The sequence below is a fragment of the Vombatus ursinus genome, unplaced genomic scaffold (assembly GCF_900497805.2).
Source record: "Vombatus ursinus unplaced genomic scaffold, bare-nosed wombat genome assembly UNPS02014810.1, whole genome shotgun sequence".
Lineage (NCBI taxonomy): Eukaryota > Metazoa > Chordata > Mammalia > Diprotodontia > Vombatidae > Vombatus > Vombatus ursinus.
The window spans coordinates 14,642,787-14,659,446 of NW_020954588.1; the positions used below are offsets into that span (position 1 = coordinate 14,642,787).

The following is a 16,660-nucleotide window of genomic DNA, read 5'->3' on the forward strand; positions in this document are numbered from 1 at the left end:
AGATAGATAGATAGATAGATAGATAGATAGATAGATAGATAGATAGACAGATAGATGGATAGATTTTTAGAAAGAAATATACACGTACATTGGGAGCTGAATACTTGCCCAGGTATATAAGTTTAAATTCTGGGTCCCAAAGTTAAACTTCTAAGCAGGGAAAGTAATTTCATCCTGCTACCCTGGAAACATCCTCACTCTACAACCTGGTGATGGCAGAGAAAGCTTCCTCTTTTTTTATGGGTACTCCCATGTGGTCATTGATGTTTCCCTTTTGATCATTTGCCCAGACTTTCTTGCTATGGCCAGGGCCATTCCAGAGGAGAAGTAGGAGAGATCACTGTGTGGGGTGTGTTATGTATAGGGGCAGGGGCAGGGGTGAGGGGGAAACCTGAGCCAACCAATCTGTGGGTCCCTTATCCAAAACATTTTTAGATGGGCGGAGTCACTGAACTTAGGGTCAGAAGAACTGAGTTTCAGTCATCGGTCTGACATTTTCCGGCAATATAACCTTGGGGCAAGTTAACTAACCATGCGTAGAATGAAGGGGGCATACCTGACAATTCTATGAATATCAAAGGCAATGGTAATAGAGGAAAATGGGAAAGAATGGAAGGAAGTTGAGGCTTGGTTCTGATGACAAGGATGTTATGACTGATTGTACATGATGATTGAAAGGCACTTTTGTGGAAGGAATGAATATCACAAGGACTTAACACCAGGAAGATTTGAGTTCAAATCGTCCTGTTTGACACTTGCTAAATGTGTTCTCGTGGCCAAGTCTCTTAACTTCTCCAAGACTCAGTTTTCTCATTTGTACAAAAAAAAATTGTAAAATAATAATACCTTGCTTTCAGGGCTGTTGAGAGGCTTACAATATAATATATGTAAAACTTTAAAGTACCATAAAAATGTCAGTTATTAATTATCATTAATTATGATATATAATCTAATATATAATATATTATTAATTATGAGCTATAATTATTATTAATTATTAAGGGGTTGCTTTATTATCACCAGCTGTGAAATTGCCCCCCTCTTCTCCACTGCCTCCACAAACCACCTCCATTTCCAACAGAATGGAAGGAAGCTCCTCGAAGGACGAGGTCAGGGCAATCACTCTGACCTGGGCATTCTGCTGGCTTTTTTTGTCCCGCGTTCACTCACTTTGAGCCTCTTCCCACAATCCTCCTGGCCGTGGAATGCACAGCAACCACTCTTCTTCAGATTCAACAATGAGACAGAAGGAAAAATCATCTGCCAACAGGAAGATAACCAGGGTGAGTATGGACCTCAGGAAAGGAGCTTGGGTGTCCCCTTTGCCATCTACATTCAAGAGTCCCGTCCCATGATGGAGCATAAGGGCTGAAAGGAGTTATGGGATTCCAAAGGATATGGGAATGACTTTTGCAAAACAATGGGTGCTCATAATTGGTTCGTGCTATAGGTACAGCTAAAAAAGAATATTGTTCTTTTCAAAGTCATGGTACAGCTATGGATATGGGAATTGCGGTTAACAATCTATATTTATGCATAAGTAATACACAACATAAGAGCAAGTGATTGTTTCGGTGGTTTGGAAGCACCTGAAGGCTGGACTTCAAACCATGTCCTTCCACTCAGCCCATCATCCCCATTTCTCTTTTTTTTTTTCTTTTTGGTAAGGCAATCAGGGTTAAGTGACTTTCCCAGGGTCATACAGCTAGTAAATGTCAAATGTCTGAGTCCAGATTTGAACTCAGGTCCTCCTGACTCCAGGGCCAGTGCTCTATCCACTGCGCCACCTAGCTGCCCCCATCATCCTCATTTTTCCCCCCACTAGAAACTTGAACTCCACTCTGGGAACCGCTTGATCGGTGAGCGATCTTACCTAGAACCAGTAGGCTTCCACCTCACTTCCTGGTCACCAGCTCCATGCTACCAGTTTTCTCCCTCCCCTTTCCACCCTTTATGTCTGGTCTTCCCCCTTTAGAATGTATGCTCTTCATAGGCAGAGACTGTCTGGTAGTTGTATACTCAGTGATTAGCACAGTGCATGGCATGTAATAGGTACCTAACAAATGTTATCTATCAATCCCACTATCATCTATCTATCCAATTATCTATCAGAAATAACATTGTTTTTTTCCAAAGATATTATGTTATGGTAAAATAATAATGCAGCCTATAATTAGGCTGATGGGAGCCAGATGTGACTGAAGGAGAAGGAGGAGGAGGGAGCACGGAAGTTACCCATATTAATTCTTTCAAGGAGTGCATAATTACACCAAAGTCACCGGCCTGGGATGGTTTCTGTTAACAACCGAACATATCCCCAAATCAATTCACAGCCTTAAAGCGAAAACAATGCTAATAAGACCAAAGAGGGCAGAAGCCAGTCCAACATGCCCTGAAAAGGGGAAATACACTGGGGGAGAAGGAATTGCACTGAGTTTTTAGGAGCTTTTTACTCACCAAGATTCCACATCCTAATATTCCTCCAAAGTACCAGACCTCTTCAGATAGATTTAGATTGTTATCTATTCTGTCAGCTCCAGGAAAGAAGAGTAGAATGTTTGCCAGGGTGCCCAACACGGCCAGAGGGATGAGGGTGCCCCCCAGGCACTTTGCACAGTCCATAGGACGCATCCTCCTGATGAAAAGATAAACAAAGGAAATTAATGTAGAAGAGTGGTCAGTCACCCTCCACCCACTCCCAACAGTGTCTCTTCAGAGGTCCTAAGCCAGAACTTCTAAATTTTCTTCTCAAATGCCATCTTAAAGGGATATTTCAGTCTCCCAAATTCAGAAAGAGTCCCTCAAGCTACTTACCTGCTCTCCTGATTGTGGTAGGTTTTTTTTCATGGCCCCTCCATAAATGAGGTTATGTGTAGGGCAATCATTTCACCATGGAGACTGATAAAATCTGTTAATATTCCACCAGCAGAAAGGCAGGCATACAAATATGCTGTTGGTGGAGCTGTGAATTGGTCAAATCGTTCTAGAAATTGACTTGGAATTATGCTAAAAATGATTCAAGTATTCCTAATCCTTGACTGGAGATCCCTGCTAGGCATATATCTCTCTTTTTTTTAATTTTATTTTTCTTTATTAATTGTTTTTATTTGTCAATAATAGACACATATCTCAAAGACAAAAAGAAAGGTCCTAAGTACACAAAATACTCATGGCCATAGTGCTTTGAGGCAGCAAAGCACTAGAAACAATGGAGATGCCCATTAATTGAGGAATGCCTAAACATATTGTGGCACATAAATAGAACAGAATATTAATGTGAATATGAAGAATTCAGCAAAGCAAGTATTCTAGAACTGGGAAAACAAGACATACAATGAAAACGTTCACAAAAAGCAAAAAATAAAAGGAGCTGAATGCTATATAATCATACTATTGGAGCTTAGCCCCAAAGAAGAGATAAGAGGATCCCTTATTTACAGAAGTCAGGGCTACAGAGATGGAATACTACATAGACTGTTGGGCTTGAGTGATGTTTCTTTTTCTTTCGTTCCTTTTTTCTTTTGTGTCATAAGGGATGACCCTTTGAGGAAGGGATAAGGGAGGATACAAGCAAAACTAAAGGGTTGTAAGAACAAAATATAATTTTTTCAAAGAATAAAGCAAGGATGTACTTCTAATCATTTAAAGTTACATGTTTCTTCCTAAGAGAATAAGAAATTTTATTTTAAAAAGTACAATAAATAATAAAGATTATATAATATAATATATAAGTTGAATTGAAATGCAGGGGTGGGGAATCTCTAGGCTACATGTGGTCCTCTAATTCCTCAAGTGCGGCCCTTTGACTGAATCCAAACTTCACAGAACAAAACCCCTTAATAAAAGGGTTTGTTCTGTAAAACCTGGACTCAGTCAAAAGGCCACACCCAAGGACCTAGAAGGCCACATGTGGCCTCAAGGCTGCAGGTTCCCGACCCCTGAATTAGCCATGGCTTCCAGGCTGCTGAAAGGATGCATGTATAAATGTTTTTGTGCCCTCTAAATTTCAATGACCTATGATAAAGCCTTTACCAACTCACCTTAGCTATGAGGCTTCCCAGCATCAGCATAAAAATGGTATCCAATCACAAAAGAGCTCTTTGCCAGAGTTATTTGTTGATAGAAAGAAAGATGAAAGGTGAGGAGGATATAGCCATATTCTCATGTGGCAACCACCAGGGCATCTTCTTTTTCTAAGACCAATCACAGTAAGATGGAGCCTCCATCCCTAAGTTTCATGGCATCTTCCAGTTTATTGAGCAATTGCCTGAAGAGAAGATTTTAATAAAGAAACCCAGGGGTGATAGAAAACCCATCTTCTTACCTGATTATACTCAAATACTCTTTGAGCTGGGGTTGAGGTGAGATTTGCCTAGGGTCACTTAGCAAAGAATTGTGAGGAGTAGAATTTGAATCTGAGTCTTTCCCAGTATTCACTACACCACACCAGGTCAACTTGACAAAGGCTTAAAGATATCTTTGTATCCCAAATAGAATGGTCAGGGTTTTCAGAATTTTAGATTCCCTTTTAAAATTGTATTCAGAAGAAAAAAAAAAAAACAACCACAAAAGCTAAAAGCTTACTTAAAACTTGAACTTTAAAAACTTAAAACTTTAACTTAAAAGTTAAAAGTTAACACAGATTTTAAAAACAATATTGACTGGAGATTAAATTGATATAAAATTTAAGATACAGCCATACTGGGATTGTATGGTCTATAGCTGGAATGGTTATTAGAAACCTGCTTAATCTTACTGTCAGTAAATGTTAAGACACTTAGTAATGGAACTATGTAGAGCCTTCTAAATTATATATTATTTTCATTAAATTAATATGAAAAAATAAAATGAAATGTTGATTTTCAAAAGACTTATGTGATGTTTCGTATTAAGGAAAGTTGATCAATTTTTTTTTTCTCCCATCCATAAATAATTGTTCTTTCCATCCCTTAGCCTAAGGTTCCTGGGAAAGTCCATGGTACCATGGTGATAGCCAGGAGGATTTAGTGGCCTGCAAGCTACATATGAATCAATAGTATGAGAAGGCAGATAAGAAACCTAATCTGATAAAGCTTCATTAAGAGTAGGATAGTTTCCAGGAAGTAGGTGAGTCCCTCATTTTTGTGTTCAGCTCTGGCTGCCATGTTGAAGGAGGGATGTTAAGAAGCTAGAAAGTGTTCAGATGAGGGTCACCCAGATGGTTGTGTGAGGAAACTGGGGTTTTTTAACCTGGAGAAGAGAAGCTTGGAGGGGGTAGGGGCAGGGGGCAGGTGATCGCAAAGGGGAGGTAGCTTTCTGCTTTCAATATTTAGGCTGTCACTTGTAAGACTCATGAATCTGGATTGTTCTTTTGGCTCCAGAAAGCAGTCAGGAGGAACGATGCATCAAAATTGCCAAGAGGCAAATTTGAACTGATGTAAAAGGGAAAAAAAAAAAAAAAAACCTTCCTAGTAATTAAAACACTCTCTTCATTAATACTGTCAGAATCAGAGTAAGAGTCAAAGAACATTTATTAAGCACCTACTACATGCCAGGCATTGTGTTAAGCGCTAGAGATAAAAAGAAAGGCATAAGACAGTGAAGGCTCTCAAGGAGCTCACAATCCAATGTGGAAAGATAACATATTAAAAGAAGTTGAATAGGGGGTTGGAGATACCAGTGCAGGGCCATGGCAAAGTCCTGCCATGGGAGGGTAATGACCTGAGGAGGTGTGAGTTATAGAGTTGATTTCATCTTGCAGGATGATGAGTTATGGAGATCAGGAGGTCCAGGATGGCTACAGCCAGGTGGGAAATGATGATATGAATCCCCTGGGCACCCTCCTTAAGTGGTGGAGGATCTGGGAGGAATTCTCAGATGCCCACCTCCCACTCCCTCCAATTAGAGTGAAGAAAAGGCTCTAGGGACAGTGGGTACTGAGGAGATAGGAGTTCCATAGTTGATTTCATATTGAACATTGATGAGTTTCTGGAGATCATAAAACCCAGCAGAACAGCTGGGTGAGAAATGATGTAACGAATTCCCTGGATGCACTCCTAAAATGTCGGAGGATCTGGAAGCAATCCCTTAACTAATACTATGTTGGTCTGGAGAAAGAGTTTGGAAAGAATCACATTTTCCAGTCCATATCATTTCCTACTTTTAGTGGAAAATGCATCTCTAAATGAGTAATTTTGTGATAAATCAGTATCTCTGTGAGAAAAGAAAAGGGTCTATCTCAGATGTGTATCAATAATACCTCATATGATTCTTTATTTCTGGAATTCTAGTATAGCAGAAAGCAAAACGTGACTTTTGCTAAGAGAGTGTTGAACATTGAAACTAGTTATGGCAAGGACAGGAGACATGTAGTTAGAGACAGTCTAACTCACCCTTTGTGAATTTGTTTGGGGGGGGGAGGGTCCTGCATATAGAGACAGCAGCATGCTCCCATGTCCTTGGCTAGTATGTGCAAAATATGATTATGGAAGCGTCCCACAGCTCAAGGGCTCATGGTTCCTACACTGAGTCATTAGCTCAGAAGAGGCCCAAAATAGTCAAACAAAAAAACAAAGGTGCTCTTAAATTTGTGCCTGGCCTCGATTTTTTTTTTAAACTCTCTTGAGACAGTGTCCAAACTCTAAGACAGGAGTGGGGAGCCTGTGGCCTCATCCCCTGTTCTAAGATATGCTATAGGTACAGTCCATGGGCCAACATTCACTCAAGGTCTTTCGTTCAGTATTTCATATATTGGGAATTCTTGCATTTATGTGATGAGTTAGCAATTACAGGGGTAAGTAGAATAGGCCCTAACACATTCTCCAAATAGAATGCCTCGGAAGTTAGCAGATTTACCCTCATTGGGGGCATTTGGACAAAGGCTAGACAGCTGCCTGCAGAGACAAGTCTTTTTTAGTTAGAGGTTAGTTTAATAGACACTGAAGTTTTTTAGTGCTCTTCCTTCAGGATTCTTCCCCCACCAAACCCCAAAATTACTTTGTCAATATTTTGTATTTATATGTTGCTTCCCCTAGTACAAAGTAAGTTCCCAGAAGTCACTGTTTCCTGTTGATCTTTATATTTCCAGTACCTAACACAGGGTTTGACACATAGCAGGCACTCGTAAAATGGAATTGAATGCTTGGTGAGTTGAATTCCAGCTCTGAAATTCTGTCATCCTATAGTCATAAAGATGGTGGCCATGAGCCACCGAAACAAACAAACAAACAAAATAAAAAAACAAGGAAATTTGCTGTGGTGGGACGGCACTAAATGTGAGTATCTGAAGTATTATTCATCCTGACTTGGTAATGAAAGAATAGAGCCAAAATATTGGCCCTGGTACTGTAAGGAAAAGAGGCCAACAGCTTTGAAAGGGTGGGCCTCTGATGAGTTTGATGTAATGAGCAAACCCTGTATCTCTCTAATGTGCAGTACCATAAGGGATAGTGATGTTTTAACAAGTGTCCTTAAAAAATCTGAAATAAAATGAAAACCAGAATTCTACAAACAAATATTTATGCTCCTGAACCCCAGGCATGAAATTGAAGAAAATCTTTGTCTGCAGGATTTTCTTTCTTTTCTTTTCTTCCAAAAGGTGTTATATAATCCTCTTTTCACTAAAACCTAAAGCTTTCCAGTGAAAGGAATAACACAAAAGACTGAAGCAAGCAAAGGCCACCAGCTGAAATTTAATTATATTTATTTTTCTTGTACAGGATCAGAGAAAAAAACCAGTACCAAACTCTGGGTACAACAGTTTGATCTGATTGGTTTGACTGCACACATTTTGTATGCATAGCCATCTAAATTAAAAATAAACACTCACACGTATGTCATATAACAAAAGTAAATTAAAAAATTAAGGCACTAGAACATAAATGGATGTAGTGTATTAGGAAACAGTCTTTGTCGATCACCCATTTTTCCCATTTAAAATTAACGCACGATGTCTTACAAACAGCATTATATCATCAAGTCATGTTTCTGAGAACTACATTCTACGAGTGTTACTGGAATAAAAGCTACAAGACAATTTCCCTCCTGTTCCATGTCACCAACACTGATGTAGAACTGTCCTACCCAGTAAGGGTCAACTGTGTGCCCAGGCACTTTGGCACATTCACTCTGTATACTTCCTGTACACCATGAAAATTGTAAAAAAAAAAAAAATTGCATTTCACATCTTTAAATAATGCAGCGAGACACTGCGTCGATGGAATTACAAACATGAAGGTTTTGTCCAAGAATTCAATTCAAATATCTTTTAAGTCAGAAAAGCATGGGAAGAAATACACTTTAAAATCTATGTTTCCCATGCCAAAATTAATTGGTTGCAATGCAGGATTTTCTTTTACCTCATCATTGTTACTTCAAACTAAAAAGAACTAGTACTCTGGCAGTTGCTTTAAAATCTAAGAAAAACTTGTAAAATAGCACCTTCTGTTTAATTTGGCGGGAGGCCTATGATGATAGTCATCTGAAATTATGTACGTAAGAGCTGTTACACTTCAAGTTTTCTAACTTTATTTTTTTCTTTCCTTCCTTCCTTTCCTTTCCTTCCTTCCTTTTTCTGCCTTCCTTCCTTTCTTTTTCAAACAATGTTTTACATGCCATTAAAAGAACACTCTACTTGGCTTTATTTAAGTGATAACACAGTATTGATCAATGCTTTGCTTTATTCTGGGGAAAAATGTAATTTCCTTAATAATAAATGCTCAACTAGTTTCTCTAAAAGAAAAGAAAAATTCACCTAATATTTAACAATTCCAACTATAGCATACTAGAAAATTCATTTCTGAAAACAGACTCCGTAAATCCCCAATGTGCTAATCATGTCTTTAAAAAAAAAAAGGGCAATGAGGGATAGCTATTTCAGATTTAATTTGATAACCTGAAAACAAGTCTTAAAGAGAAAAAAAAAACTTTTAAAAAAATACAGTAACACTGCTTAGCCTTGTTAGGTCCCTTGTTCGTTCAAAAAGATTGTTCCCCTCTTTTTGCAATTATTTCTAGCAAAAGAGGAAAAAAAAACCAGTGCTCCCTTCAATTTGGTGGAGAAAGAAATATTGCCATCCAGCTGCTCTCTTTGACCCACCCCCACCCCACCCCTTGGGTGTGGGAAGGAAAAAGTGGGACAGAGAGTGAAGAAAATAACAAAGAAAAGGAAGGGGGTGTTGGGAAAAGGAAGAGTGAGAATAAAAAGGGGGAGAGATGGAGATCATCAGACAAACATAGAGAGGGAGGGAGGGAGGGAGGGAGGGAGGGAGCCAAAAAAAAAAAAAACCAAAAAAGAAAAATCAAAAAAAACCAAAAACAAAACCCAACTACTATTTATTTAGAAAAAAAGAAATTTCTTTGTTTTGGAAGTAACAGTAGTTTCCTCCTCAATCTTCTTATTCCCTCTTTTGTCTTTCTCTCCAATGTAAAGTGCACCAAAGTAGTTTGTTTTTCTTTTTTTTTTAAATATAATGGAAAAATCTTTTGGTATAAAAGTTATCATAGAAAACCATTTTCATAAAACTCTGTTGACATTTTCTATTTGGGCACCTATCACAAGAAGGTCTTCTCACCTCTGGGGCATGATTACATGTCTGTCCCTATCCATTTCCTGACTTTCAACCTTTCCATATTTTTTCCATAACATTGCTACTTGAACTCTGACCTTTTTACCTGCTTTCTTCCCAACAAGATAAAAGATAGTCTGTACTTCTTGTATCTAATACATAAGAAAGAATCTGAGTTAACAGACCCTGAACAAATAAACACTTAAATGAGTGATCAGCCTCCTTTCTTTGCTAGAAGCTGAAAAGTCCTAGCTCAGAGACTGGAATTAATAATAATGCCTTTAAAAAGTAATGCATTTTGTTAAATTTAAAAAAAAAAACAGATTAAATTCATAGATTATAAATAATGACAGTTCAAAAATATTAAAACATTTGAGGACGTCATTGGCATATTTGGGGCGCTGAATGCTAGCTATACTTTATGCACTCTCAGTCCTAAACATCTCAAAAAGAAATTTCTCTTGATTACATGAGAGGTATTGAGTATATGTGATATCATGCCTTTTATACCAATGGTAGCAAGCAAAAAGGTTTGGATAATAGAATTAGCAGACAGGGAATAGTTTGACTGAATTCAGAAACATTTGCCTCCACCATGTACTCTCCCCATAAAGCAGGCATTTGTTTACAGGTCATTCAGCTATCGGTTCTTTCCCGATTACAGTTTCATCGATACTGTCTGTTTCAATTCGTTATTGTCTTGGTAACAAGACCCACAAGGCTTAAAAAAAAAAAAGGCATTCTATAGCCAAGTTGTATATTGTGCCACACTTTTCTACCCTGATATATTTTAGGATTAATCTCTCAAAATAAAAAAAAAACAGTTGCCACAGATAGCAAAAAAAAAAAAAAATTCTGTTGCTAATTATAATCGGTTACAAAATTACAGTGAGTGCTTAATAAAAATAAACATCAAAATCTGAGTTGCATTTTATTATAATTGCATGTCGTTTCATTCCACTAGTTTGTTTTTCTAGTGGCGGTGGTGGTGGTTAGTACCAATGTGGTCTCTTTTATGGCATCTTTAGAATAAAACAGTTACTAGACAATCTGCTACCTTTGAAACTGGAATTGTTCATTATCTGGAAGCTATACAGTAATATACTGGAGGATAAACTATAACAGTACTGTCTGTGCCTTTGCAAATATAGGATAATAATAATTATTATCATAGCCAGCATGGGTTCGAAGCTACTCTGCATTCCATACAGTACTATTTGACTAACAATACAATGATTTCTTGAAAGCTCAAGTTAAATAGAGTTTTATTTTTTTTACTTTTGTAAAGCATTTGGTACTATTGTCATAAATATAGCTACTGACCTGCACTTTGGGACTAATCTGGTGCAGGGATCCTGGCTGAAGCCGTCACATCAAACTCTGTTTTTTTCTTGTTTATTGGCTTTTAATTTAAACTAACACCCACAAGTTTCTTCATGGGCCAATGAAAAGAGAGAAAAGATAAAACAATTCTGCAATTTCTCCCTGAAATCTGGGCTACAGGCATGCCTCAGCCAGTATGTTGTAGCAAACAGATACAGTTTAAAAGTAAAGAGAAAATATACATTTATATAATTAGACTTAAGTTCTTGTCAATCAAATCCAGACAACAATTTCAACTGACCACATCGATGTAAAAGAGTCATTGGAAATCTTGAGCACTTTCTGGGCTCCATCTCTTTTCCAAAGAGGAGAAGGAAATGGAGGATGCGGGGGATGAGCTGAGCCAAAGCCAAGAGCTCAGATTACAGCCAGGTCAGGAAGGGCTCACTTTTGTTAAGGACAGACTCCACGTCGTTGAAGATCGGGATCAGGTCGTCTGACTCCAAAGTCCCAAGGTCAACATTTGTTCCAGGAAGACAGTCAAGGAAGTCTGGGAAACGGGTCTGCTGGGCAGTTAGAGTCATCGGTGTCTGTCCTACGTTTTCCCCTATGAAAGAAAGCAATTGTCAACAACAGCAAAGCTTCCTGAAGAACAAAGTTTAATAAAAACCTAAGTCCAATTTTTACTAGAGCTGTACTGACATCATGGCATAGTAATTCTAGAGCTGAAGACTTAGAGTCAGTAAGACCTGGGTTTTAATCTCACCTCTTATACTTCCTAACTGTGCAATCTTGGGCAAGTCACTTCATATCTGCAAGCCTCAATTTCTTTACTTTAAAATGGACATAATAATAACTCAGAGTAACTACCTTATATGGTTATTGAGAGGCTCAAAAAGGAAAATCAATATGAAAAGAGCTACATAAATGTCAGACATTGTTATTATCGTTCCCCTCAAAAGAAGTTAACTTCTTAAGGATGCTAGAGTGCGGCACAGTGGAAAGAGGACTAGCTTTGGTGCCTTGAGGATCTGAGTTCAAGTCCTGACTCTGTCACCATCAATCTATATGACAGTGGGTGTTTCATTTAACATCTCTGGGCCTCAGTTACCTCATCTGTGAAAAAAAGGCATTGGAATAACAGTCCTCTAAGGTCCTTCCAGCCCTGAATCTATGATTTTGTCTTCATATTCCCAGGACCTAGCAAAACATCTTGTATATACTTTTATGTTTATTAAATGATGTTTATTAAATGATTTTGAATAAATTAATTCCCTATATTAATGGAGCAAATATTATGTCTGCATCACACTAAAATCAGACTATCAGTATTGTGCACAAGAGCTCCAGAGTATGTATATCAATTTTGTGTGAAATATATCTCAAGAGACACAGCCCTAAATGGACAGATGAAATCAAGAGAGAACCCAAGAGCATGACATAATAAATGCCCAGTGGGTATCAGCCCTGTGTCTGGTCCCTTCAACTATTCATCTTTTTTCTCTCAGTATTGACAAAAGCCAGTAAAAATTGCCTCCTGGCACGCCACCCTCAAAAAGTTAGGGGTGGGAGGGAGGTCACCGAATAAGTCAACAGACTTTTAAGTGCCAAGTGCCCTCATTCTCTTGGTCTCTGAGGACCTCCGTGGGCTGTGGCAACTGCCACCGATCCCCTTGCTTCCTCCCCTTCCCATTCATTTCCCCTCTGCCCCTTTCCATCAGCCACTTCTGCAAGATTCTGGAAGAAGAAGGTGAGGCTAGAACTGTCCATACTGTGTGTACAGCTCAAAGCAGATCAGACTTTCATTTAAGGAATTTTTCAAAGGCTGACATGTTTTTCTTATTAGTAGATGAAGCATTAAAATGTCAGCTCCTTGAGGACAGGGACTGTCTCATTTTCATTGTTGTAGCTCTAGTGACTTGCACAGTGCCTAGCATATAGCAGGTACATAATAATTGCTTAATGAATTGAATCAAACATCTCCATCCATCTGTTCTCCAAATAAATGTAACATCGGTCTTGAAGCCCTCATAGTGTACCCACCCCAAATTCCACAGAAAATTTTATCCTGGTGAACTGGAATCTGAGGCACTGAGTAACAAGTTCATTTGAACCAGAGGTCAGTCAGTTTCATCTCCAAACATTTACAATCACTTCCAACTGTGTAACAGACTTCCTAAAACCAGATCCCACTAAAATGTCACTTGGCTTCTAGAAAGCCAGCCCGAATAAATTGAGCAAGCTCTTTTCCCCTTCTTTATTTCACCCACCAAGATGTTTACCAGGCTCCAGCAGAGACTTCTAGTTCCTAAGACTTCTGCTTGGCCCTGGAACTCTGTGCTCCAGATGGCCTGTTCTGACATCCAAAAATGTCTTCCTTATTGCCTTGACCATAGAGTCTCTTTCAAAATTCTCCATGTTACCCGTGGTCATAGGGTAATTCATTAAGCACCTTTAGGAAGCATTTTCTTTGGGTGGAAACAAGTGAAAGGTCTTGGTAATTTGGGGCAAGCTGGGTTTAACATAATTTCAATTTGGGCAGGGGAGAAATATTATCGTAGCAACAGCCTCCATGATGGAACAACCATGACACAGGTTAGGGGCACGCATTCTCCTTCCCTACTAACAAAGGTTAACTCCATGTTCAATAAAATTTTGGCTTCACAAACTGTGTATAGGCATGTAGGGAACCAGGTTGGCTATCCACTTAAAACGTCATTAAAACCTTACTATGATGGCCCATTATGGTGCAAATATGGCGCTAGCTTCTCCAGGGTGCGCACAGGCTGATGGGTCTTGCTGGCCTAGAGAAGATTTCATTATGGGCCTAGTGTTAGTCTACATATCTGTTATCTACAAACCAGACTAGCTTAAATTCAGGGAGATACATGATCATAGAGCGCCACAGAAACTCTTGGAGGCATCTACTAAGCTTAATAAAGGAGACACAATATGTTGGTGGAGGGAATGTGAGCAGTGCTGAAATTTTAAGTCTTGGTAGTATGGAAGTCAAAATCCTGACTATAATAGAAACAAATATGTAATTTGCATGCATCTATATTATTAAGCTATCATTTATTATTGCTTTTTGAATCTTCTTGTGCTTATACTAAAAGACACTGGTACGGTATATTTTATAACCCAGCCCTATCTTGGAAGCACAATGTGTTACAAATATATGAAAAAGCACAACATAGAAACTCAAACACATCCAAGACCGACAATGAACTGTGTGAAAAGGCTTTAAATAACCGTCTTCTTCTTCCTACCTGTGTCCATCTCGTCTACGTTGCCGAGGAAATCTTCAGGAGTTGTCGGGATGCTGTAGCATCCTAAGCCAAGGCCACTGTCTGTACTCTGCTCCCTGGAATGGTACGGTCCGCTATAAATGAAAATAGGGAAAACTCCTCAGTGTCATCCCTCTGCATGGAATCTCAATGACAAATAGAAGAGGGCAAAAGAACAAAATTGGAGTTTTATGAATCAGTCTGAAAGTCACTGTGCCCAACTTTCAGCCCACGTTTCTCCTTTTCCAGTTCAAGATAAAGTTCCCCCAAACTTAAAATTCAAATAAGTGATAATCAATAAGTAAATGTAAGAGCCTTTCTCAAGGGACAAGACAAATTGGTCATTTATAGTAATTATTGTTCTATTTTATACACAAATTCATTCCTTTTCATTTCAATATAACTTGAGCTTTTAAAAAATGTTCTTAATTTTTCTGCTTTTACTGTTGTTTCAATTCGTTTTTTTAATAACACATAATTTCTCTATAAAAGTTATTAATATTCTGGTAAAAGAAGACAATAGGGACAAAAAAATAAATGAGAAATAGGTCAAACATGACCTATGTTTGTAGTTGAAAAGGATGCAGAATCACAGAATCTCAAGAGTTATAAGAGATTTTTGAGATCTATGGTCAATAGGCAGTTCTGTATTTTAAAATGACCAACTTTCCTTTCAACTCTGCCTTTCTCTTTCATCCTTTCCCAGTGATCCTATAGTTTGCATGTAATAATATGCTATTGTCTTCTTGGTTACAGACATTATTCATTGGCATGATTATGATTCCATTTTATTGATCAATTCAACAAATATATTGAGTATATACCATGTGATAGTCACTGAAAATACAAAGACCCTCCCCCCGCCAAAAAGTCCCTAATCTCAGCTTATATTTGATGGGGAAAGGGGGAGGGGGCAGGAAGGAAAGAACACAGCAAGCTTACAAGAAAATTCAACAAATACGTGGCAATATTCCCTCCATTGAAAATGTAAGAACTTTTCTATTCTTATGGTCTTGACCCTACAATGGAAGGTCTGACCATTTGTTCACATCCTGTAACCAATGTGAATGTGACATTTAAATGAAAGTGAACTTCCCTCCTCTCCAACCAAGTAGGCCCAAAAAGAAAAGACACTTTACCCATTGAGAAAAGGATCCGAACTATTATTTGTTATTGGTCTGATTTCCTGGGCCATGGCAGGTGTGTTCCCAGAAGCCTGAACAGAGGCCATTGTCTCCGATTCCATAGGAAGTTGTCGACACAGAGCGGCTTCCTGCACAAAGGTGAAAGTCAGAGGAGGAAATGAGTTAGCCATATTCCCTGACAAGACAGCACAACATACTACGTAAATAAAAAGGGGTTCCAACCAAGCAGGGAAAAAGCTTCTTCTTTGTCTTGCTTCAGATTCATAATCATTAGCATTACTTCTCAACAACCCTTCAATAAAGGCATTGTAGATGTAAATCTAGGCCCAATAGTCCCTCAGGCAGCAATGGCTAGACCTCTACCCCCAAGTGTCCAACTGCTCAGGTATCCCTGTCTTAGAACTCCTACTTACTAAGGTCACTTCTAGAGATGGCTTTCCAGATCAAATCCAAATCAAAGTTCCATTCTAAGTAGTAGAACATAATTCTTTGAAGGCAAAGGTGATTGTTTTTTTTTTTCCTTTTGTCTTTATCTTTATATATATATATATATATATATATATATATCTTACAATATATATTACCTTATATATCTTATATATAGTCTTATATCTTATATATATGTTACATAAGATATATATCTTATAATAATCTTTTATTATACATGTAGATGTATAATAGCTGTTGATTAAATTGAATGGAATTTGATTGGATAGACTGAAAGTCATTAATTTCCTTTCTGTCCATGCTATTTACAAGACAGTAAAAATTTTAATTTACAGCAGAATAAACCTAATGGCTATGTGTTTTATGACATCAAAACAGTATCATTAGGTGACCCAAAAAAAAAATCAATGACTGATTTTTAGATTGAATGAATTGAATGGGCATGGTGAAGACCCAGCTGGGAGTCCTGTTCCCCATTACACTTTGGAGAGGTCATGAATAACTATCATAAAAGTAGCACCACTAAGCTACACTGTTGTCTTACGGAGAAAGAGTTACAGAAGCCAAAAAAAGGTTTTGTATTCCAGGAAATGTCAAGTGATACAAAGGGACAGTAAGAGTGATAGACTGAGAAACCAACAATCTGGGTTCTATTTCCAAGTCCCCGATGGCTATAAAGGTTACCCTGGACAAACTGTTTATTTCCTCTGAGCCTCAGTTCCCTCACCCATAAAAATAGGGGGTTCGACTCCATGACTTCAAGTCCCTTCTAGCTCTGAAATGCTATGATACCATTTTTACAAAAGTGACAGGATATTAAAATCATATGGTTATATGTAAATTCTATACTAGTAGTAGTAGTTGCATCAGTAGTAATAGCATTTATATAGTGCTTTATTGTTTATAAAGATCT

General features: G+C 38.2%; 2 protein-coding genes across 2 annotated transcripts in view; both read right to left on the reverse strand.

Annotated features, from left to right (window-relative positions):
* LOC114052926 (transmembrane 4 L6 family member 4-like) overlaps positions 1-2,631 on the reverse strand; it is a 22,937-nt gene extending 20,306 nt beyond the window's left edge. Inside the window, exons 1-2 of the mRNA XM_027875715.1 lie at positions 2,458-2,631; positions 1,171-1,260 (exon numbers count right to left, since the gene is read on the reverse strand). Of these exons, the coding sequence (XP_027731516.1) occupies positions 1,171-1,260; positions 2,458-2,631 (264 nt within the window). The remainder of the gene's footprint in view (positions 1-1,170; positions 1,261-2,457) is intronic.
* Positions 2,632-9,407: 6,776 nt separating this feature from the next.
* The window catches only part of WWTR1 (WW domain containing transcription regulator 1), a 175,902-nt gene continuing 168,649 nt past the window's right edge, over positions 9,408-16,660 (reverse strand). The window contains exons 4-6 of the mRNA XM_027876072.1: positions 15,295-15,428; positions 14,138-14,250; positions 9,408-11,475 (exon numbers count right to left, since the gene is read on the reverse strand). Coding sequence (XP_027731873.1) covers positions 11,291-11,475; positions 14,138-14,250; positions 15,295-15,428 — 432 coding nt within the window. The 3' untranslated portion in view covers positions 9,408-11,290. The remainder of the gene's footprint in view (positions 11,476-14,137; positions 14,251-15,294; positions 15,429-16,660) is intronic.